Below are 23,383 nucleotides of genomic sequence, written 5' to 3'. Positions count from 1 at the left end.
ATAGGCATGAGAATGTTTTAAACTGTACGTATATGGGAATATTTGTGCATGTACAGTATCTGGTGTTCCCATAATCATTTAAAATAACAGTACTAACACAGTTGATATCTTTGCCATGATTTCTGTCTTGATTTTAATTTCTAGTGTTGATTCAGGAGTTAATTTAACTTAACACCCAGTGGTGTACAAGAACCCCAGTGTTGTATGTTGGTATTAATAACCAGAGTCGAGTGCGATTGTTTAACTCTACACAGAGTAGAAATGACACAATCAAAACCACACCCATCATTGTCATATTTCCCAGAATGCTCTATTGTAGGTTGATTTTCACAATAGCTTGTATTAATATCTGTCTTTTGCATGTACATTGATTGATTAATTAATCTTATGCTACTCAAATATAAATAACATAAATGTTTCTAACATAAATCCAATCTGTTACTTGGATTCATTGCACCTGTTACTGCAATGGTTGTTCCACTTGAGATGATTTAGGTAGTCTCATTAATGAATCTTCCCTACCTTGGCAGTCGTTCTCAACACACGTTCCAGGTAATTAAAAGTTCAAATCGTTGAATATCCTCACTCTGGCTGGATTCCAATATGCATTACACATCACTTTGCAAGCCAAGCATAATGTGACTTGCAGGCCAGATGTGGAATGTAAACCAGGAGTTTCCTAACAACACCGACTTAGGGTATAACTAAGCTCTCAAAGAAAGGCCTTATCATACACACCTACTCATTCAAAGGTTTTTCTTTATTTGGACTATTTTCGACATTGTAGAATAGTAGTGAAGATAAAGAAAAACCCTTGGATGAGTAGGAGTTCTAAAACTTTTGAACGGTAGTGTGTGTAATGTAGTGTCAGAGTTGAATTTTTAAAGGCTAATAAGGTTGGCGGAACCGTTCATAGAGGGTTCTAGGAAGAACCTTTCAAAGGTAAAAGGGTTCTCGGTAGAACCATTCATAGAGGGTTTAAGGAAGAACCTTTAGATTGTTTTTACACTGCTGCTACTCGCTGTTTATTATCTATGCATAGTCACTTTACAAATGACCTCGACTAACCTGTACCCCCGCACATTGACTCGGTACCGGTACCCCCTGTATATAGCCTTGTTATTGTTATGTCATTTTTTTGTCTTACTTTTTGATTTTTTGTAATTTTTTTTCTCCTTAGTTTATTAAGTAAATATTTTCTTAACTCTATTTCTTGAACTGCATTGTTGGTTAAGGGCTTGTAAGTAAGCATTTCACCTGTTGTATTCGGCGCATGTGACAAATAAAATTTGATTTGATTTAGATGATAAAAGGGTTATTGGTAGAACTGTTACAGAGGGTTCTAGAGGAACCCTTCGTATACACGTAGGGTTCTAGGTAGAACCCTTTACAGAGGGCTCTCTAAGAACCACAAACTGAAGAACCCTACCTTTTGTTCTAGGAGTGCACACACATCAGCCCTGTGGTTATCCTCCCTTCAAACAAAGAATGTGTCCCAAATGGCAAACTATTCCCTTTATAGTGCATTACTTTTGACCAGGGCCCGTCACTAAAAAGGGAATAGGATGCTATTTGGGATGCAACCAAAGCCTACAACCAAAGCCTACAACCAAAGCCTACAACCAAAGCCTACAACCAAAGCCTACAACCAAAGCCTACAACCATAGCCTACAACCAAAGCCTACAACCAAAGCCTACAACCAAAGCCTACAACCAATGCCTACAACCAAAGCCTACAACCAAAGCCTACAACCAAAGCCTACAACCAAAGCCTACAACCAAAGCCTACAACCAAAGCGTGCCTGGAGAAAAACAGCCGCTGAACCCAATGCATGTGTGTATGGTGGAATCTGGAGCTGAGGGTGACATGAGTGTGTGTGTTTCAGGGTTTTGACAGGGGGCCAGTTCTGGGCCAGTAAAGACATCACACTGCTGGGTTTCTACCCTGGCTGTCTCTGACAGCCGGGGTTACGGAGGGATCAGATCACATATCACCATTCTATGTCCCAAATGCCACTCTATTATATAGTGCGCTACTTTTGACCAGGTCGGGAATAGGGTGCCGTTTGGGACCGATAAGACCGGTCTCTAGCGCTACAACCTCCTACCCCTAGACACTTCTCTACATTTGGCTCCAGCAGCACTAACAACACATCACGTCACAACAACACTTCGTGTGTGACTTCTGTTATTAGGTGATTCATTTCTAAGCGTTGAAGCAACACCATGCCGGGACACCACTTCGTTTGATCGCGTGCTATGTGATTTGTCTGTAAATGTGCCTGACCTCTGTGTTGACCCCTATCCTCAGTGTGGCCGAGACACTTCTCCACTCAACTCTGTACACTGAGTGTACAAAGCATTCAGAACGCCTTCCTAATTTCCCCTCAGAAAAGCCCCGACTCGTCGGGGCATGGACTCTACGTGGTGTCGATAGCGCTCCACAGGGATGCTGGCCCATGTGGACTCCAATGCTTCACCACAGTTAGGTCAAGTTAGCTGGATGTCCTTTGGGTGGTGGATCCTTCTTGATACACACGGGAAACCCTGCAGTTCTTGCCCCAAACCGTTGTTCCTGGCACCTACTACCATACCCCGTTCAAAGGCCCTTAAATATCTTGTCTTGCCCATTCATCCTCTGAATGGCACATATACACAATCCATGCCTCAATTGTCTCAAGGCTTTAAAATTATTCTTTAATCTACACTGACTGAAGTGGATTTAACAAGTGACATCAATAAGGGATCATAGCGTTCACCTGGATAGTCTGTCATGGAATGAGCAGGTGTTCATAATGTTTTGTACACTCAGCTGATGTACGGTGTCCATAATAGGACTACTGCTGAGACTGTGGCTGTCCTAATATGGACAGCTTAGTACTGTTCCTGTCCTATCCCCTTCCTGGCTGCATGCAGGGCCATATGTCTCCAGCCTTAGACCCACACCATCCCACACCGTCTCTCTAGCTTGACGCTCACAGGAGGATAACACAATTCCAATGGAGGAATGGAAGGTTGGAGCAGGGTAGAGCTGGAGGGGCGGAAAGGCTAGCTAAATGGATAAATGAGTTGGGAGGGGGAGGAGAGGAAGGAGGTAGGAAACGAGGATGACAGAGGGATGAAAGGAGGGGTAGACACTGAAATGGAGGTGTGTGAACAGGGATTTACAGAGGCAGAGTCCTGGAGCCTGCGGTGAGCTGATAGCCGTTCCTACTCCCCTCCTCCTCCTCTTCTCCTCTCCTCCATCACTCCGTGTCTCTCTGGAGAAATGCAGGGACTCTTTATCTACTGTGGGGTAGCTGCTAGCTGCTAACAGCATTTGGATAGCATCCCAAATGGTATCCTATTCCCTATATGGTGCACTACTTTTGACCAGAACCCTATGGGCTCTGGTCAAAAGTAGGGCACTATATTGGGAATAGGGTTCCATTTGGGATATACCACTATTCACCTCTCATGACTACAACACTGTTCTGGAAGCTCCATGCTCTACAGGATAGCTCTGAGGTAGTGAGATATACTATAGCTCGGGAGGAACATTCACCTTGTCCAGTAATAGTCTAAGAAATCAGGAAAATTATATATTCGCATGATGATAATAGTGATTGTGATTTATTTTCTTCCATTATGATCACAGTCTAATGTCAGCATACATTGCTGGAATAGTTGGGTACGGTTTAAGCATGACTCCTTGATATGATAATAGCCACTAAAGATGTTGTGGTTTCACCCTCAGTCTCGGTGGAAAATACTTCTCCTCCTCCTCCTCCTCCTCCCTTCTCCTCCTTTCTTCTCCTCCTCCTTCCTTCACCTCCCTTCCTCCACCTCCCTAGTGCTGTTGGAACATTTACTAACACACTCGCCTCTTTTGTAACGTGTCTGACTTGCTCTGGTCCATTACACACACAAACACACCCCACACCCACAGATACACAAAGCAGGAAGCGTTGTCATAATTTGATCATTTTCCTCTTAATATTCATACTTTCATGTCACTCCTATTTATATCCTATGTATATCAATGGATTATTATTTCACTCCTATTTCACATGTACTGTATATCAATGGGTTATTATATCACTCCTATTTCACATGTATATCAATGGGTTATTATATCACTCCTATTTCACATGTATATCAATGGGTTATTATATCACTCCTATTTCACATGTATATCAATGGGTTATTATATCACTCTTATTTCACATGTATATCAATGGGTTATTATATCACTCCTATTTCACATGTATATCAATGGGTTATTATATCACTCCTATTTCACATGTATATCAATGGGTTATTATATCACTCCTATTTCACATGTATATCAAAGGGTTATTATTCCAGCACTTGGCAGTGCAGGTCCTTTTCCAAATCCAAACTCTGGTCTGGTTCTCTCTCCAACATAATCTGCATCCCAAATGGCACCCTATTCCCTATACAGTGCACTACTTTTAACCAGAGCCCTGGTCTAAAGTAGTGCACTATGTAGGGAATAGGGAGCCACTTGGGACGTATTCCAGGACCGGCTGGTATTGCTGAGTGTTGGGTACTGGGAGTGGTGGTGGTTTTCCCCAGGTCTAGCAGGCTGGCCACTGGTGCTGAGTGTTGTAAGTGGTTTTGTACCATTCTAACTGGCTGCCTGGAAGACTTGTGCTGAGGGCTGTTAGTGGTTTTGTACTGCGGTCTGCGCCAGATGAGTTTTCAAAGCTCAATTCGTTTGGCTGGCCTGGCAGTCGACAGACTGTGACGAGACGAGATAAATAACCTTCTGTTTGACCCTTTACACTTCTCAGTATTCAGATATCAATCACACACAAACACACACACACACACACACACACACACACACACACACACACACACACACACACACACACACACACACACACACACACACACACACACACACACACACACACACACACACACACACACACACACACACACACACACACACACACACACACACACACACACACAAAGGTACAAACAAACAGAAACAAACATGCATGCACCCACCCACCCACGCACACACACACACACACACTAAATGCTTCTGTACAGCAGCAATGATTTCTCTAACCTCATTACAAACTCTTCTAAACCCTGGAGCAATAAAGCAATGGCTGTATAATTAAGCAATAAGGCCAGGGGGTGCGGTATATGGCCAATAGAACACAGCTAAGGGCTCTTCTTAAGCAAAACGCAACGTGGAGTGAATACAGACCTTAGCCGTTGTATATTGGTTTTATACCACAAACCCGAGGTGCCTTATTGCTATTATAAACTGGTTACCAAGGTCTGATATACCACGGCTTTCAAGCAATCATCAATCAGGCCTCGAACCACCCAGTTTATAATATGCCATGTAGAATTGCAATGATAATTCAGACTGCTACCAAATAAAAGTCAAGCGCATGCACATGCACTCACACGCACACAATTTCACTTTTGCTAGCATTCATTCGATCTCCCTCAATCACGACAACATTAACTCGGGAAGAGGTTGTTCACTTACCACCAGTTGCCACGGTGAGATCGCGCAGAAAATGTCCATAAAAGGGGAAATCGAAGGATAGATTGACTCTCTGCATGAAGGGGGATAAACATAAGACCCAGGTCAGAAAGAGAGCTCCAAAAAGACATGTAAGATAAAACTGAAAAAGACTCATTAGGATAAAAGTTGAGTCTCAGGCAGAGAAAGTCGGTTCAAGGAAAACAAAGAGGCACTCGGGGCAGAACATTCTTATGCTCAACCTTTCTCAGTTCTTTGGGTAGTTGACTATTCATTTTACCACAAGTCACGTTATGATTTGTTTTTAAGCAAATATTCATCTCCCAGGATAAAATACAATGTTGTGGTTATGAAAACGAAAACATTTCGGAGTTCATACATTTATTTTTTTTAATATTTTTTTTTACACACCCTTCCTAGAGCTTGAACATAAAAGAACATGCACTTTTCAATGAGCTCACAGAGTGAAACGCAATGTGCACACTCATTTATGTGCAAAACAAGATTAGTACAAAAATGTTCCCGACCAATTACTGAAAAATGAGTTCGATAACAAGTAAGAAAAACCCTAAATGAGCTGACTACAGTATATTTGTATTATATTCATATATTTCTATTGATTCCTAAATGTATATGCTATTGGATTTGACATTCTACCACACTCTTGGGACAATTTCTGTGTCAGATAGAGTAGTTAAATCGATTAAAATGTGATGGTTGACAGCACTGCTTTGAGGCAGCACAACTGTCACTTGGGCCATTGCAGTACTGTATAATGGCCTACGTCCCAAATGGCACCCTATTCCCAAGTGCACTACTTTTGTCCAGGGCCCATAGGACTGTATATAGGGAATAGGGTGCATAACTCCATGGTAAACATAGCAACATAATCCAGGATTAGGCCAGGGGGAGTAATGCTGCGGCCCACCACAGTCAATTACCATGACTAAACACAGTCGTTCAACAGCTTAGCTTCTACGCTTTATTTTGATGAATTTGCTTGTTTTACGATTCCATTGGCTGATTATGTTCTGTGGGTATTCCAACACACTGGGGCTGGCACAACGCGGTGCCAGAAATCAACACTGCTAACAGTGAGCCCTCCTTCTCCTCCTTCTAAGACACATTGTCGAACACGGCAGTCACATTTCTGGCCCACTAGCCTCCTTATGGTAATCTCTGGGGGGGTGTCCCAAACGGCATCCTATCCTATATAGTGCGCTACTCGGGTCAAAAAGCACTTCATAGGAAATAGTGTGCAAAGGGATGCATCCTCTGCGTATCCCCTGCTCAGCGAAGGGCCTTGTCAGTTTGGCTGAATGGGGTTTGGTACAGCTGGCTGGGCTGGCTGGCACTACTATCCCCACGCCAAATGGCTTGTGTCCGATGTGATGTCACACTCAGTGTGGTCTGTTTCTCTCCCTCTCCTCTTTTCTCCTGCTTCAATGACCAATGACCATTCACTTTGGGTATTCATGTCCAGCATCCAACATATTGATTGTCTGGACACAGTCTAAGCGTGCGTAGCAAATGACACCCTTTTCCCTATGTAGTGCATTACTTTTGACCAGGTCCCAAAGGTCAAAAGTAGTGCACTATGTAGGGAATAGAGTGCCATTTGGGAGCTACCCTGAGAAAACTTCCCAATACCACTTTCTCGGTTCTTTCACTGTGGAAGAATAAGGAAAGCTGCACTCTCCATAACCCTCTCCAATTAAAAGGGAAGCCTTGCCCCAGTTTGTATGGCTTAATCCATCATCCAGTGACTGAAGGGGAGAATACACAATGCACCACTCCATTTTCTGTCTTTACTCATTGTGGACGGGACATTGTTTCATTATTTACCCCCCATCTTTCCTCCTCCTTCCTTCATTCCACCCTGTTCTCTGTCTCCTGACTGTACAAGGACCTGATACAGATCCCAAAGTGGCTTGGTGACCTCATCAGTATGCACCTGTTCGTGCAGAGGTAGTGTGCTACGGAGTGAAGTTTTCCCCGGTTGCAGATCTAGGATCAGCTTCCCCTCCCCCAATCCTTTTTTATTTTTATTTTACCTTTATTTTACCAGGTAAGTTGACTGAGAACACGTTCTCCTTTGCAGCAACGACCTGGGGAATAGTTACAGGGGAGAGGAGGGGAATGAATGAGCCAATTGTAAACTGGGGATTATTAGGTGACCATGATGGTTTGAGGCCAGATTGGGAATTTAGCCAGGACACCGGGGTTAACACCCCTACTCTTACGATAAGTGCCATGGGATCTTTAATGACCTCAGAGAGTCAGGACACCCGTTTAACGTCCCATCCGAAAGACGGCACCCTACACAGGGCAGTGTCCCCAATCACTGCCCTGGGGCATTGGGATATTTTTTAGACCAGAGGAAAGAGTGCCTCCTACTGGCCCTCCAACACCACTTCCAGCAGCATCTGGTCTCCCATCCAGGGACTGACCAGGACCAACCCTGCTTAGCTTCAGAAGCAAGCCAGCAGTGGTATGCAGGGTGGTATGCTGCATAATCTTAACCATTAGTTGGCCCAAGATCACTGACCCAAGATCATTGTCTACGGTAAACTTCACCCTACTGCTGCAGGGTGCAACTCCCGCTGCAGAGTCTGTCCAATTGAAGGTCATTATGAGTCTATTTCATATCAAATCATTCCAAGTCATTCCAGGTATCTCCCATTTTTCCACATAATCAGAATCTGAGAGGAAGGTTGTCTTACCGCAGCTTGCCTGTGAGTGTTGGACAAAATGCCATGGATCTTCACCTTCTCCTTGTCCATCTGGTCAACGTTTACCCACAAGTCCTTGCTCATGGGGTCCGTGGGGCCGTAGGTCTTTGATGTGTAGTAGTTGTGATCTGTGTCCTCCTATTGGACACAAAACAAAAACACTGGTTAGTTACACTTTATTTGGAGTGTCCCTTTACAGACAGTCTATAGACGTACCTATATTGGAACGAAACAAAAGCACTGATTCAATAAGTGACCATTTGTCGATATTAATATAGTAAGACAAGAGCTGTGGTTCGTAGCTTGAGATTTATGAAAGGCCATCAAAACGTTGTTAGGTAGGGAGTGAAAGTATTGAATGAGAGTGGATGTAACCCTGTGCCACAGGGTGATTTATTAAAATAGAACCTCTGCTCCTTCATGTACATTAAGTCAGCTTTACGTGGGACGTTTTCTAGCCAGACAGAAACATCTATCGGTCTCTCCGTCTCTCAAGATAAATAATCCCTTGGCTTCAAAATTAACTGCAAAAGCATGGAAGACTAGTCTCAAATGATGACAGTTACAGTTAAATATGTGACTACCATTAATAGTAATTGAGTTAAACCTGTAGAACTGTTTTGATATCCATTGTATAATATACTTGTAAAAATGTTGATGACAGGTGTTATGAAAACAGTGTATGTGTGTGTTGACATGTGTCTTTGTGTGTGTACTCAAATCATATCAAACTGTATTTGTCACGTGCCGAATACAACAAGTGTAGACCTCACCGTGAAATGCTTACTTACAAGCCCTTAACCAAAAGTGCAATTCAAGAAGAGTTAAGAAACTATTTACCAAATAAACTAAAGTAAAGAATAATTGTTCAGCAGTCTTATGGATTGGAGGTAAAAGCTGTTAAGGAACCTTTTGATCCTAGACTTGGTGCGCTGGTACCACTGCGATAGAATAGAAAACGTTGGCGTATCCAAGATGGCGTAACAGTAGGACGTCTGTTTGTCTTGTCCTGTCCCATGTGTATATCTTTTTCTTCGTATATAAGATATAACTGCCAAAGGGGGCAGAGTATATATATATATTTTTTTAAATCTCAATTTCCATCTATGGACTGAACATACTCTCCTGCAACCCGCCTCAACCAATGTGGTACAGATCTGCAATTTTTTACACTTTAAAACCGCAACCCCCATCAGAAGCTAGCCGGCTAACTAGCTCCTAACTAGTAGTCAGTTATGCACTGCTAGCGGTCATCACCGTTAGCTCGGACAACAGCCAGCCTCAGCCCGGTCAATTCCTGCCAGTCTGCACAGCGCGATATCAACCCAGGGCATATCTGACTGCTTTTTCTCTACCACATCTCCAGATTCCTACCGCAAGCTCTGAATCTTTACACTGGGTCATCGCAGCTAGCTAGCTGCTATCCGAGTGGCTACTCCTGGCTAACGTCTCTGTCCCGAAGCAAGCACCAGTTAGCCTGGAGCTAGCCTTGAGCTAGGCCCATCTCCCGGCTAGCTGAAGTGGTCCATCAGCCAATTCTTGCCAATTGGCCTGGACCCTTTTACTGCCGACACGGAGCCCCGCCGATCCATCCATCCACTGATCTGCCGATGTAACCGTCCGAGGGGGTTTCAACAGGCACTTCCGTTGCGACGTCCCCCGAAGGCCCATCCGCTATCCCCGGCCCACTAGCTGTCTGAATTGTGAGTAGCTCGCCTAGCTACACTTTGTAGTCCATAATAGTTTTCAAGCCCTGTCACATCCGACGAGAGTCAGAGCCGATGCAGTAGGATTCAATCTTAATCCTGTATTGACTCTTTGCCTGTTTGATGGTTCGTCTGAGAGCATTGCGGGACAAGCGTCTGGATTAGTGTCCCGCTCCTTGAAAGCGGCAGCTCTAGCCTTTAGCTTGATGTGGATGTTGCCTGTAATCTATGGCTTCTGGTTGGAATATGTACTTATGGTCACCCTGGGGGGGGGGGGGGGAGGGACGTCATTGATGCACGTATTGATGAAGCCGATGACTGAGGTGGTATACTCCTCAATGCCATTGGATGAATCCCGGAACATATTCCAGTCTGTGCTAGCAAAACAGTCCTGTAGCGTAGCATCCACGTCATCTGACCTATTCCGATTAAGCGAGTAACTGGTACTTGCTGCTTAGTTTGAGCTTGTAAGCAGGAATCAAGAGGATAGAATTATGGTCAGATTTTCCAAATGGAGGGCGGGGGAGAGCTTTGTATGCATCTCTGTGTGTGGAGTAAAGGTGGTCTAGAATTTTTTCCCTCTGGTTGCACATGTGACATGCTGGTAAAAATTTGGTAAAACTAATTTAAGTTTGCCTGCATTAAAGTCCCCGGCCACTAGGAGCACCGCCTCTGGGTGAGAGTTTTCCTGTTTGCTTATGACGGAATACAACTCATGCCAGCATCAGTCTGTGGTGGTATGTAGACAGCTATGAAAAATACAGATGAAAAATGGAGCCGGGATTTTCTTGTTTGCTTATGGCCTTATAGAGTTGGTTTAGTGCGGTCTTAGTGCCAGCATCGGTCTGTGGTAGTAAATAGACGGCTACGAATAATATAGATGAGAATTCTCTTGGTAGATAGTGTGGTCTACATGTTATCATAAGGTACTCTACCTCAGGCGAGCAACAACTTGATACTTCTTGTTATTGACAAAAAGACACACACCCCCACCCCTCGTCTAACCAGATGTAGCTTCTTCTCTATTCTGCCGGTGCATGGCAAATCCCACCAGCTCTATATTATCCGTGTCGTCGTTCAGCCAGGACTTGATGAAACACAAGATATTACCGTTTTTAATGTCCCGTTGGTAGGATAATCGTAGGTCATCAATTTTATTTTACAATGATTGCATGTTAGCAAGTAGAACGAATGGCAGTGGGAGTTCTCTCGCTTGCCTACAGATTCTCAGAAGGCAGCCCGACCTGCGCCCTCTTTTCCTCTGTCTTTTCTTCACACAAATGAATCCACACAAATGTTATTTTTGGTCTTAAGCGATGGTAGCAGCAACATTATGTACAAAATAAGTTTAAAAACAAGTAACAAACAACTCAAAAAACCTAACAAAATATCATCCTCTTCGGCACACTCTTATCAGTACTGTAGGCTTATGCATATTTCTTCATTCTTCTTCATGTGTTCCACTTGGGCCCAGTCAGCATCTGAAGTGGTCGTAATGGCTGCTAATCAAATTAAGAAAGCCAGAAAGCATGACATCCTGCACTCGTAAAAGCCTGGCTTATAGGCTAATGGAGTGCAAAAGGCCCGGTCATGTTTTTTAACAGACACATTCATGAGGGCTTTTACGAGCAATGTGGACGCCACACGACTCCTTTTACTATTTCCTGTATGGAGTATGCCGAACGCCCTGAGCTGCACCCCTATCTCTGCCTGCGTCCCAAATGGCAGCTATTATCTACATAGGGCAATACTTTTGACGAGGGCCCCGAGGGCTCTGGTTAAAAGTAGTGCATTATATGTGGGACTGGGTGCCATTTGGGACAACATCTAACAGCTGGCAGAATGTTTTTTTAATGGGACATCTCTCTGATCTGCACCTCTCGTAACCCACTAATACAAATAGGAGTGTTAAACCTGATTCAAGACATGTATAATATGGTAAATCTGATGCAAATGCATAAAAAATAAAGTTTGACACTTGAAATTGAGCTCAGGTGCATCCTGTTTCCATTGATCATCCAGTTTCTACAACCTGATTAGAATCCACCTGTGGTAAATTCAATTGATTGGACATGATATGGAAAGGCACACACCTGTCTATATAAGGACCCACAGTTGACAGTGCATGGTGCTGGAGAACAAGGCTGATGTTTTACATATTTCTGACCAATTGTGTTTTTTTTGTTGCATTGTTTGTAACTTATTTTGTACATAATGTTGCTGCTACCGTCTCTTATGACCGAAAATAACTTCTGGACATCAGAACTGCGATTACTCACCACAGATTGGCAGAATCCTTTTTTCCCTTTAGTGAGTCTGACGAGCCCGATGTGAATGATATACTGCTTTCCCGGGAACAGGCCCAGATCCCCGTCATTTGCGTGAAGAGGTGGAGAAAAAGGGGTCAGAATTCGTAGGCGATCGAATAAACCCCCACTTCCTTCCATTCTGCTAGCAAACGTGCAATCTTTGGAGAGAAAAAATCGCTGACCTACGCGGAAGATTAAACTAACAACGGGACATTCAAAACTGTAATATATTATATGCCTTCCAACGAACCATCAAACAGGCATAGCGTCAATACAGGACTAAGATCGAATCGTACTACACCATCTCTGACGCTCGTCGGATGTGGCAGGGCTTGCAAACCATTACAGACTACAAAGGGAAGTACAGCCGAGAGCTGCCCAGTGACGTGAACCTACCAGACGAGCTAAACTACTTCTATGCTCGCTTCGAGGTAAATAACACTGAAACATGCATGAGAGCACCACCTGTTCCTGAAGACTCACATCACTCTCTCCGCAGCCGATGTGAGTAAGACCTGTAAATAGGTCAACATTCACAAGGCAGCAGGAGCAGACGGATTACCAGGATGTGTATTGCGTGCATGTGCTGACCAACTTGCAAGTGTCTTCACTGACATTTTCAACCTCTCCCTGTCCGAGTCTAATACTAACATGTTTTAAGCAGACCACCATAGTCCCTGTGCCCAAGAACTCTAAGGTAACCTGCCTAAATGACTACCGACCTGTAGCACTCACGTCTGTAGCCATGAAGTGCTTTGAAAGGCTTGTCATGGCTCACATCAACCTCAAGGCACGACAGAGGATAGTGCGTATGGCCCAGTACATCACTGGGGCCAAGCTTCCTGCCATCCAGGACCTCTATACCAAGTGGTGTCAGAGGAATGCGCTAAAAATTGTCAAGGACTCCAGCCACTCTAGTCATAGACTGTTCTCTCTGCTAACGCACGGCAAGCGGTACCAGAGCGCTAAGTCTAGGTCCAAGAGGCTTCTAAACAGCTTCTACCCCCAAGCCATAAGACTCCTAAACATCTAATCAAATGGCCACCCAGACTACTTGTGTTGCCCCCCCCCCCCCCTCTCTTTTACACTGCTGCTACTCTCTGTTGTTGTCATCTATGTCATCTATCACTTTAATAACTCTACCTATATGTACACATTACCTCAACTAACCGATGCCCCTGTACATCGACTCTGGACCCCCCTGTATATTATTGCTGCTCTTTAATTATTAGTTACTTTTATTTCTTATTCTTATTCATATTTTTCTTTAATTGCATTGTTGGTTAGGGGCTCGTGAGTAAGCATTTCACTGTAAGGTCTACACCTGTTGTATTCAGCGCATGTGACTAATACAATTTGATTTGACAAGCCTTGAGGTCGAGGGAATTGTCCGTAGAGCTCGGAGACAGGATTGTGTCGAGGCACAGATCTTGGGAAGGGTACCAAAACATTTCTGCAACATTGAAGGTCCCCAAGAACACAGTGGCCTCCATCATTTATAAATGGAAGAAGTTTGGAACCATCAAGACTCTTCCTAGAGCTGGCCGCTCGGCCAAACAGAGCAATCAGGGGAGAAGGGCCTTGGTCAGGGAGGTGACCAAGAACCCAATGGTTACTCTGACAGAGCTCCAGAATTCCTCTTTGGAGATGGGAGAACCTTCCAGCAGGTCAACCATCTCTGCAGCACTCGGCCAATCAGGCCTTTGTGGTAGAGTGGCCAGACAGAAGCCACTCCTCAGTAAAAGGCACAACAGCCCACTTGGAGTTTGCCAAAAGGCACCTGAAGACTCTCAGACCATGAGAAACAAGATTCTGTGGTCTGATGAAACCAAGATTGAACTCTTTGGCCTGAATGTCAAGCGTCACGTCTGGATGAACCCTGGCACCATCCCTACGGTGAAGCATGGTGGTGGCAGCATCATGCTGTGGGGATGTTTTTCAGCAGCAAGGACTGGGAGACTAGTCAGGATTGAGGGAAAGATGAACGGAGCAAAGTACAGAGAGATCCTTGATGAAAACCTGCTCCAAAGCACTCAGGAACTCAGACTGGGGCAAAGGTTAATCTTCCAACAGGACAACGACCCTAAGCAGACAGCCAAGACAACGCAGGAGTGGCTTCGGGTCAAGTCTCTGAATGCCCTCGAGTGGCCAAGGCAGAGCTGGGACTTGAACCTGATCGAACATCTCTGGAGAGACCTGAAAATAGCTGTGCAGCGACGCTCCCCATCCAACCTGACAGAGCTTGAGGGGATCTGCAGAGAAGAATGGGAGAAACTCCCTAAATACAGATTGTGCCAAGCTTGTAGCGTCATACCCAAGAAGAATTGAGGCTGTAATCGCTGCCAAAGGTACTTCAACAAAGTACCGAGTAAGGGTCTGAATACTTACCGTATGTAAATGTGATATTATTTGAAAAAGAAAATGTTTACAGAATTTTCTGAAAACATATTTTTACTTTGTCATTTTGGGGTATTGTGTGTAGATTGATGAGGGGGAAAAAATGATTTAATTAATGTAACATAACAAAATGTGGAAAAAGTCAAGAGGTCTGAATACTTTCCGAATGGACTATATATATAAGATAGAACTATTGTTTTGTTACTGAATGTTTTTTCTATCTAATAACTAAAAAGTCTGCATGGCATTTTAGTAACGCCAATTCAACAAAGCAAAGTAGGGCAACAGATGGGATAAGTCCCAAATAGTTCCATATTCCATATTCCCTATGGGCCCTGCTCAACAGTAGTGCACTATATTGGGAATAGGATGCCATTTGGGATTTACAGTAAGTAGATTCTTTGTACTAAAGACAGGTGAAATGTTGTTTACAAAGACACCGCTCTCCCCAACTGACAAGTCAGCAGGCATCATGCCAAACAAGGATAACATCTTAGTCTGCAAATGTGCTGAATCTCCACTTTGTTATTGTGGGTTGAAATCCGATAATATTCAGCAGCTTTGGAAGTTGCTCAATTGTTTAGTTGCTTGGGGAAGGAGAGGAGGCTTTTCAACTGACCTCTATCAGACTGATGAGTAGGACACGCTGTGCTTTGCGCTTCCTCTGATAATCTGAACATTCTGGTGTGTGTGAGTGCACGCATGCATTTGTGTACATGTGTGCGTGCATGTTCTCGCTCACGTGTGTGTGCTTGTGTTTTTGATTCTGTGTGTGTGTGTGTACCTGTTTGTGTGTGCGCGTGCGTGTTGGGCTAGTCAAAGAGCTGTGAGACAAACACTACATGGATTAAAACAAATATAACAACTCTTATTAAGAATAAACACATCGTTTTATTCCCCTTGGAGGACAGTAATGTGGAAGATGGGTGGGCCTCAACACGTCCCATGCCGTAATACTAGAGTCGTGACATTGGGACTATAAGGTTCTATCTGCGCAAATTTGAATACATGTTTGAATACATAAATCATTTTGGGGTTTTTTGATTTACCAAGATAGAGTCAGAACACATCATCAAATACATGAATAAATGTATTATGGTCATCAGACGAATTACTGTCATCACAGATCAACGATGTGACAACATCCCTTACTTGAAGACTTCTGACAGTGTTTTTTTTTTGCTTGCGTGCCACTGTTGCTGGCTAGACTAGCCTAGACGATACTCAGAGGGAGATGGCAAAAACGTGTTCTGATTGGTCCGTCCATATTTGCTTTTGTTTTGTGATTGGATTGCAGATAGAACCCAAGTTCAAATGGGTTTATGCATATAGAACTTTATACTTTATTTCCCTTAAAATGTACTTTTACAATGTAACTTCACAGACATATGAAGAACCATCTAAAGATCAATCGTACATGACTAACTCATTTTTTGACAAAAATGTCAGATATAACCTCAGAGTGTAGAATAGAATAGAGTGAGCGTGTTCTGGGTTTACGTAGCCCTGGTGGGATTAATACATAATAAACCTCTTAATTGAAGCTAGGCACAGCAGATGGGATATTGCTTTGTATTAATTGGGTCGACCTTAAAACACACATTACCAAAGACGTTTTTTTTGGGAGCATTTGGGAGCCGCGGGTGCAGACAAAGCTTGTTAAGAAAACAAGCACGCTTTAGCAGCCAGTCAGGTTTACTCAGCAGATTAGTTTTGGGGGGTTATAAAACAAAGAAAAACGAGTACCGCTAGACCCTTGATACGTTTCCTACTAATCAGTACAGGATGTGTTGGCTATTTCCGGCCGTCTTTGGAGAGGAGGAAGAGGAGGAAGTCGGGGAGGAACTCCTTGGAGGTGAGAGGGGCCCAGCTGGCTGTTGTCATACTAGTTCCCCCCCGTGAATGCCATTAAGCAGACAAATAATAAACCCACATGCAGTACGGTGTATGAGTCGCATTCCGTAAACCAAACAATCTCCAATTCACTTTTCAATTTCATGTATGAGTCATTTATTCAAGCTACTGCATCAACATTGCGTTACGGTGACGCCTGAATATCTTTATGCCAATGTTTTTCATTTCAAAATGTCACTGTCATCTCTTAAAAGATTCTGCCAAACAGATTTATTGTAGTGCAAGGAGATTGTTCCTAGCACTTCCTGTAAACAAACATCTACCTGTGGGTTTAATCACTTAGCTCCGACTACAGAGAGAGAAAGAGAGAGTGTTTGCTGGTTTAATTGGGTAAATAGGTATACTGTCACAATGGAGCATCAATCACATCAGTGTTACTGAATACACACAATACAGTACAGCTCTCTCCCTACTCTATGCATCCCACTATCCCTCCTACAACGCACACACACATTCACACACACACACACACGTAGGCATGCACACTGGCACGCACATACGCACAAACAACTTACACACACTAACACACACACACTACTGCGCTTTAGAAAGAAAACAGTACTCGTGTGTGCCCCTCACTCTCACGTCGGCTGATAATGTCTATGATCCATTATACCCACCGTTCATCACTCTGCATCATCCCCTGCCCATTGGAGCAGCATTAGTGGAGCGTGTGGTGAAATCCAACAGCATTGCATTGCATGGAGCTGAGGTGTGCTGCACCTGCTCACTAACAAACCAGTAGGGCTTGGTGCTTTGAACACGTCATCCAGGTGTGAAGCAAACAGGAGTCCACAAAATAGCACAACAGTAAACACGAAATCGTGAAACACATGGATAGAAAAGTCACGCTTGCGTTTTGAAACTTTTTGTTTTCTTGTTTTAACAACGAACTCAAGCTGTTGCAACCGAAGGCAGACTTATGAGCCTGTAAAATAGAGGGCTGCCAACTTTTGAAGAAAGCTTGGAGTGAGATTTGCAATTTGAATTTCATTGCCCCCTGGCACAACCCCTAGACGGGAGGAAAATTGTACTGTTTTATAGCTTTGTAGCTCAAGAGAATGTGACAAGGGGGTGTTCTCTTGAAAGCAGCCTCTATAGTCTATGGTCTACACCAGGCATGGGCAACTGGCGGCCATGTCAGTCAAATTTTGATTAGTAAGTTAGTCTCGCGGCCAGCTATCTAAACTTGTAGTAATCATGGTTGAATTACTGACCTTGGTGCCCCAATTGATAATCAGATTTCATATTAAAAACTGCAAGTATTTGTCTCCACCCTATGGCAAAATTAGTAGAATTTCATGAAATGAGTTATACAATTGCTAAATCTTCTCCCCACCCAATGGCAAAATGTGTAGAATTGCAGCAAACATGCTTTAAAACTACAATCTTTTCTCTATGCCCCATGGCAAAATGTGTAGCATTCCAGGAAATTAAATCGAAAACTGAAATTGTCTCTTCTCTGTCAAGAGGAGGGCCACTATTTAAAAAAATGGTATTGCTTAGGGCCCCCAAAAGGCTAGGGCCGGCTCTGACTGCATGTGTGGGTATGGATGTACAGGTACACAGACCCACGAGCCACTACGGCCTGATGAGTTTACATTTTTTGTGGCCCCCACCCCAATCAAAGTTGCCTAATCTTGGTCGACACCCACACACATACAGAGGTGTGTTGTTATTGAAGAGCTCTAGTGTTCTGTGGTTGCAGGTCTCTCTGTGCACCAGATAAACATGTGGTTAGGAGCCTTCTCAGCTAGCAGCTTTTAGGCTGGTTTACTTAAGGACACATAGACTTGTTCCTGTCTGAACTTCATGAGATTGTCCCAAGCAATATAACTAAAAAGATATTGGCAACCTGCCTCATCTCAAGATATAGGCTTCCAGTGCTTTAAACGAGAGCTGCATTGGAGGCTGATAGCAAAATGTGCTATCACTGCTAGGCTAGACACCACAGTAGAGGGAAGTCTGATGTTAATCTCGGCCCCAGCCCTGGCAGAGAGACACACTCCAGGTGGGACAGAGAGAGAGCCAGACTTAAATCAAGGCAGACGACACCGGCTGAGATCAAAACCACTGCAGGTTCAGTTTGGAGAGCAATAACAGTGCCGAGCACTGCAGTCAACTATCTGGTAGTACTGGGACAAATCAGCACGATTGAAGCCATTTCCTGGTAATGTCATTTAGTGAAGTAAGATATATATATACATTTAGAAAAGCATCTCTCCCAGGTAATCTTTTAATAAAGGTACTGTGAAAGGGTCATACTAACGCATTGTTCTGCAACTGAATATTTGATGGAAATCAAATGAAGCAATTGAAATGTTCAGAGCTGAGTCAATTCCTTTCCCGCTCTCTCTACTCCCAACTCAACAGAAATGAGGAATGTAATAATGCATCGCTCCCCTGGGATACTCCTGAGCAATCAGACAGACAGCACAGACCAGGGTCGTGTTCAGAAAGCCAGCAGAAATGGAGAGGGCCCTTACATGAATTCCTCCAAAAAGAAATGCTCGTTTTCCCCACATTTTTTTGTTGCTATGATGTGCATTAATTAATATGACCCTGGCTGGACAGACATCAAATAGCAGTAACTCCCCCTGCAGCCAACATAAAAGAGTCTAGGTAAAACCTTGGTAAAAACATGAACACTTCAATGAGCAGATTTGCAATCCTTGATTTATTTGGCCAACGTACACATACAGTCAATTCAGACTAGGAAACGTGACAGGTAGGAAGGAGACTGTATAGTTTCAATAGTTCGACCTGGCTTTTATGCCAGGAAGGCATAACATAACAGTCAGTGTTTCTCTTAGGATTTTTTTCAGCAGCGGTGGAAAAGTTAGTGTAATGGGGGGGGGGGGGGGGGGGGGGGGGGGGGGGGGGGCTTTGAACATTCAAACCTCTCTCGTAAGATCATTTATTTCTTAAACCCCACTGCATTTGAAGATAAGCATCAACAAAAGCCAACAAAGGCTTACTCTCGTTAATATAATCTTCTCCTTTGAACAGAAACGAATGCGTAGATGTTTTCACTCCTACAGCATGAACCGCTCAGCAGGGTTGGAGTCAATCAATTCCACTTTTCAATTCAGTCAATTCAGGAAATAAACTGAAATTCTAATTCCACATTTTTCAGAGAAGCATTGAGGATAATTGAAATTGAAATGCAATTTGTTTTTGGAATTGACTGAATTTAAATTGATTGACCCTCAACCCTGCTCGTCAGGAAGTTTGGGTGCACAGCAAAGAAAAATTTAACACTTAATTTCACCTTAATTAAAAAATTAAAAAACAATTCATCAGTGACACATTTCTTAGTGTAAGAAACCGACTGTATGCAAGACAGGATTCCATTGAAATAAGTTATACTTGAAAATTCTAAAAAGATTTAAAAAGAAAGAATTAAATGTCGTTCACAAATAATCCTGAAATATATTCTCAGACCGGAGAGAACATTTACCAGTTTTAACATTTGGGTTATTTTGTTGTGGTGTTGTGTTGACTGTTGATATTGCTGTAGAGTTGTTGATGAGGTGAATGTGGTGCGGGATGAATGTCGTGATGACACCATGTTAAATTCCACATGGCTTTATCAAAGACTGGATCACCTCATCAGTACTAAGCAGCAGCATGTCAACAAACAGACACACGGACTAGTCTCAGTAGAAATATAATACCACTTGCTCGATGTTGGATTATGTCTTAGTGCCCCACTCCTTTAGTTTATATAAACGTAGAAACTTTTTCCACTTCCATAAAATACTTTGGACAGCCAAAGCAAGCACACATGTCTTCATCCACAAAATGACGCTTTCTAATTCTACTTCTATACTCTCAGTGTTTCCCCTATGTCGTTGCCGCCTCTCGAGATGATAGAAATAATTGTAGGGATGGTGAAAAGTATTCAGTTTAACCTTAAACGACTAAAACCAGATATACAATATCTTTAAGAACTAACAATCACCAAAATAAACGAACTACACAGTCAGGGAGACCCTAAAATGCCATAGCATGTGGCACCCAGGGATTTTGTTATAATATTTCAGTCACTCAGATAGCATAAGAACACGACATAAGCCATGGCAAAAATGTGTAGAATTTCAGGAAATTTGCTTTAAAACTGCACATTTTCTCTCAGCCCCATGGCAAATTGTGTAGAATAATTAATGGAAATTATCTCTAAAGCTAAAAATATATATGTATATACATTGCTCAAAAAAATAAAGGGAACTCTAAAATAACACATCCTAGATCTGAATGAATGAAATATTCTTATTAAATACTTTTATCTTTACATAGTTGAATGTGCTGACAACAAAATGACACAAAAATGATCAATGGAAATCAAATTTATCAACCCATGGAGGTCTGGATTTGGAGTCACACTCAAAATTAAAGTGGATAACCACACTACAGGCTGATCCAACTTTGATGTAATGTCCTTAAAACAAGTCAAAATGAGGCTCAGTAGTGTGTGTGGCCTCCACGTGCCTGTATGACCTCCCTACAATGCCTGAGCATCCTCCTGATGAGGTGGCGGATGGTCTCCTGAGGGATCTCCTCCCAGACCTGGACTAAAGCATCCGCCAACTCCTGAACAGTCTCTGGTGTAACGTGGCGTTGGTGGATGGAGCGAGACATGATGTCCCAGATGTGCTCAATTGGATTCAGGTCTGGGGAACGGGCGGGCCAGTCCATAGCATCAATGCCTTCCTCTTGCAGGAACTGCTGACACACTCCAGCCACATGAGGTCTAGCATTGTCTTGAATTAGGAGGAACCCAGGGCCAACCGCACCAGCATATTGTCTCACAAGGGGTCTGAGGATCTCATCTCGGTACCTAATGGCAGTCAGGCTACCTCTAGCGAGCACATGGAGGGCTGTGCGGCCCCCCAAAGAAATGCCACCCCACACCATGACTGACCCACCGCCAAACCGGTCAAGCTGGAGGATGTTGCAGGCAGCAGAACGTTCTCCACGGTGTCTCCAGACTCTGTCACATGTGCTCATGTGCTCAGTGTGAACCTGCTTTCATCTGTGAAGAGCACAGGGCGCCAGTGGCGAATTTGCCAATCTTGGTGTTCTCTGGCAAATGCCAAACGTCCTGCACGGTGTTGGGCTGTAAGCACAACCCCCACCTGTGGACGTCGGGCCCTCATACCACCCTCATGGAGTCTGTTTCTGACCATTTGAGCAGACACATGCACATTTGTGGCCTGCTGGAGGTCATTTTGCAGGGCTCTGGCAGTGCTCCACCTCCTCCTCCTTGCACAAAGGTGGAGGTAGCGGTCCTGCTGCTGGGTTGTTGTCCTCCTACGGCCTCCTCCACGTCTCCTGATGTACTGGCCTGTCTCCTGGTAGCGCCTCCATGCTCTGGACACTACGCTGACAGACACAGCAAACCTTCTTGCCTCAGCTCGCATTGATGTGCCATCCTGGATGAGCTGCACTACCTGAGCCACTTGTGTGGGTTGTAGACTCCGTCTCATGCTACCCCTAGAGTGAAAGCACCGCCAGCATTCAAAAGTGACCAAAACATCAGCCAGGAAGCATAGGAAATGAGAAGTGGTCTGTGGTCACCACCTGCAGAACCACTCCTTTATTGGGGGTGTCTTGCTAATTGCCTATAATTTCCACATTTTGTCTATTCCATTTGCACAACATCATGTGAAATTTATTGTCAATCAGTGTTGCTTCCCTTGTGGACAGTTTGATTTCACAGAAGTGTGATTGACTTGGAGTTACATTGTGTTGTTTGTGTTCCTTTTATTTTTTTGAGCAGTGTATATAGATTTGCAGGGAATTCCTTTTAAAATTGTAAAATTCTCTCTCTGCCCTATGGCAAAATGTGTAGAATTTTCTCTCTGAGGCCAAGAGGAGTGCCTCTAAATTGCTATTGTGTTGTGTGTCAGCGGTGGCTATTAGCACCAATGCCCCGTAATTTCCCCTGTCAAGCTGCCTGCACCATCATCATCCCTTTGCCCCACCTCCCCCTTCCAATATGCATCCCTGTCTACAGGATAAAGGCTAGTCTTTTTATATTCATATCCCCAGACTAATAAGCGGCTGCTGACACCTTTCCTCCTTCCTTCTACCCAGCACTGGTCTGACTGAGAGTATTTAGAGTTTAGAGTGTGATTCTGTCACTGAAAACGTTTAACCATCCATATAATTATTATTATATATACATATGTAATCATATTTTTTGGAGTGGCCGTTGCTAAATGAGTGGCCATTGCTAAATGAATATAGGGGAAACTCTGACAATATAGAACTAGAAAGTGTAATCTTGGTAGTGGAAGAAGTTTATATGTTGAAATAAACTAAAGGGGTGTAGCACTAAGACATAATCCAACATCCAGTAAATGGTATTATATTCAGTGTTTAATTAGAGCCAGATCTGTTTGGACTGTTACGTTCCAGAACGTATTTGGACAGATCCGATACCTCTCGTGGAATGAAAAATAATGTTCACTTTTTGCAATGTAAAAATTCGAATAAATGTGATCAAAGTTCATTCGAGTTGCCTCTTCGTTAATTCTCCTGCCCCCCCCCCCCCCCTCCGTATCTATTACAGAACTAGAATTCACTTTTTATTAACACTCTCCCTCTGATAGACATGAGCCTGCAACTCTCATCTCTCTAGCATTGCACTTCATAATTTATTTCCTTATCGAATCCTAGGGTTCTGGAGATGCTGCCGCATGCCTAATGAATTGAAATACATTTGCCAAAGTTATAGAATTACTGCTGTCTGTTCAGAAATAAATGAAATAATTCAGAATAGCCTACTACACCATGAGAACG

The 23,383-nt window shown here is 43.5% G+C and overlaps 1 protein-coding gene across 2 annotated transcripts in view; it reads right to left on the bottom strand.

Annotated features, from left to right (window-relative positions):
• LOC129859401 (plexin domain-containing protein 2-like) overlaps window positions 1-23,383 on the bottom strand; it is a 180,375-nt gene that overhangs the window by 64,082 nt on the left and 92,910 nt on the right. For both annotated transcript variants that reach the window (XM_055929158.1, XM_055929157.1), the window contains exons 3-4: window positions 8,242-8,388; window positions 5,522-5,591 (exon numbers count right to left, since the gene is read on the bottom strand). In XM_055929158.1, the coding sequence (XP_055785133.1) occupies window positions 5,522-5,591; window positions 8,242-8,388 (217 nt within the window). The remainder of the gene's footprint in view (window positions 1-5,521; window positions 5,592-8,241; window positions 8,389-23,383) is intronic.

Source organism: Salvelinus fontinalis, chromosome 7 (genome assembly GCF_029448725.1).
Source record: "Salvelinus fontinalis isolate EN_2023a chromosome 7, ASM2944872v1, whole genome shotgun sequence".
In the NCBI taxonomy this organism is placed as follows: domain Eukaryota; kingdom Metazoa; phylum Chordata; class Actinopteri; order Salmoniformes; family Salmonidae; genus Salvelinus; species Salvelinus fontinalis.
This window is presented reverse-complemented; position numbering and strand designations above follow the sequence as displayed.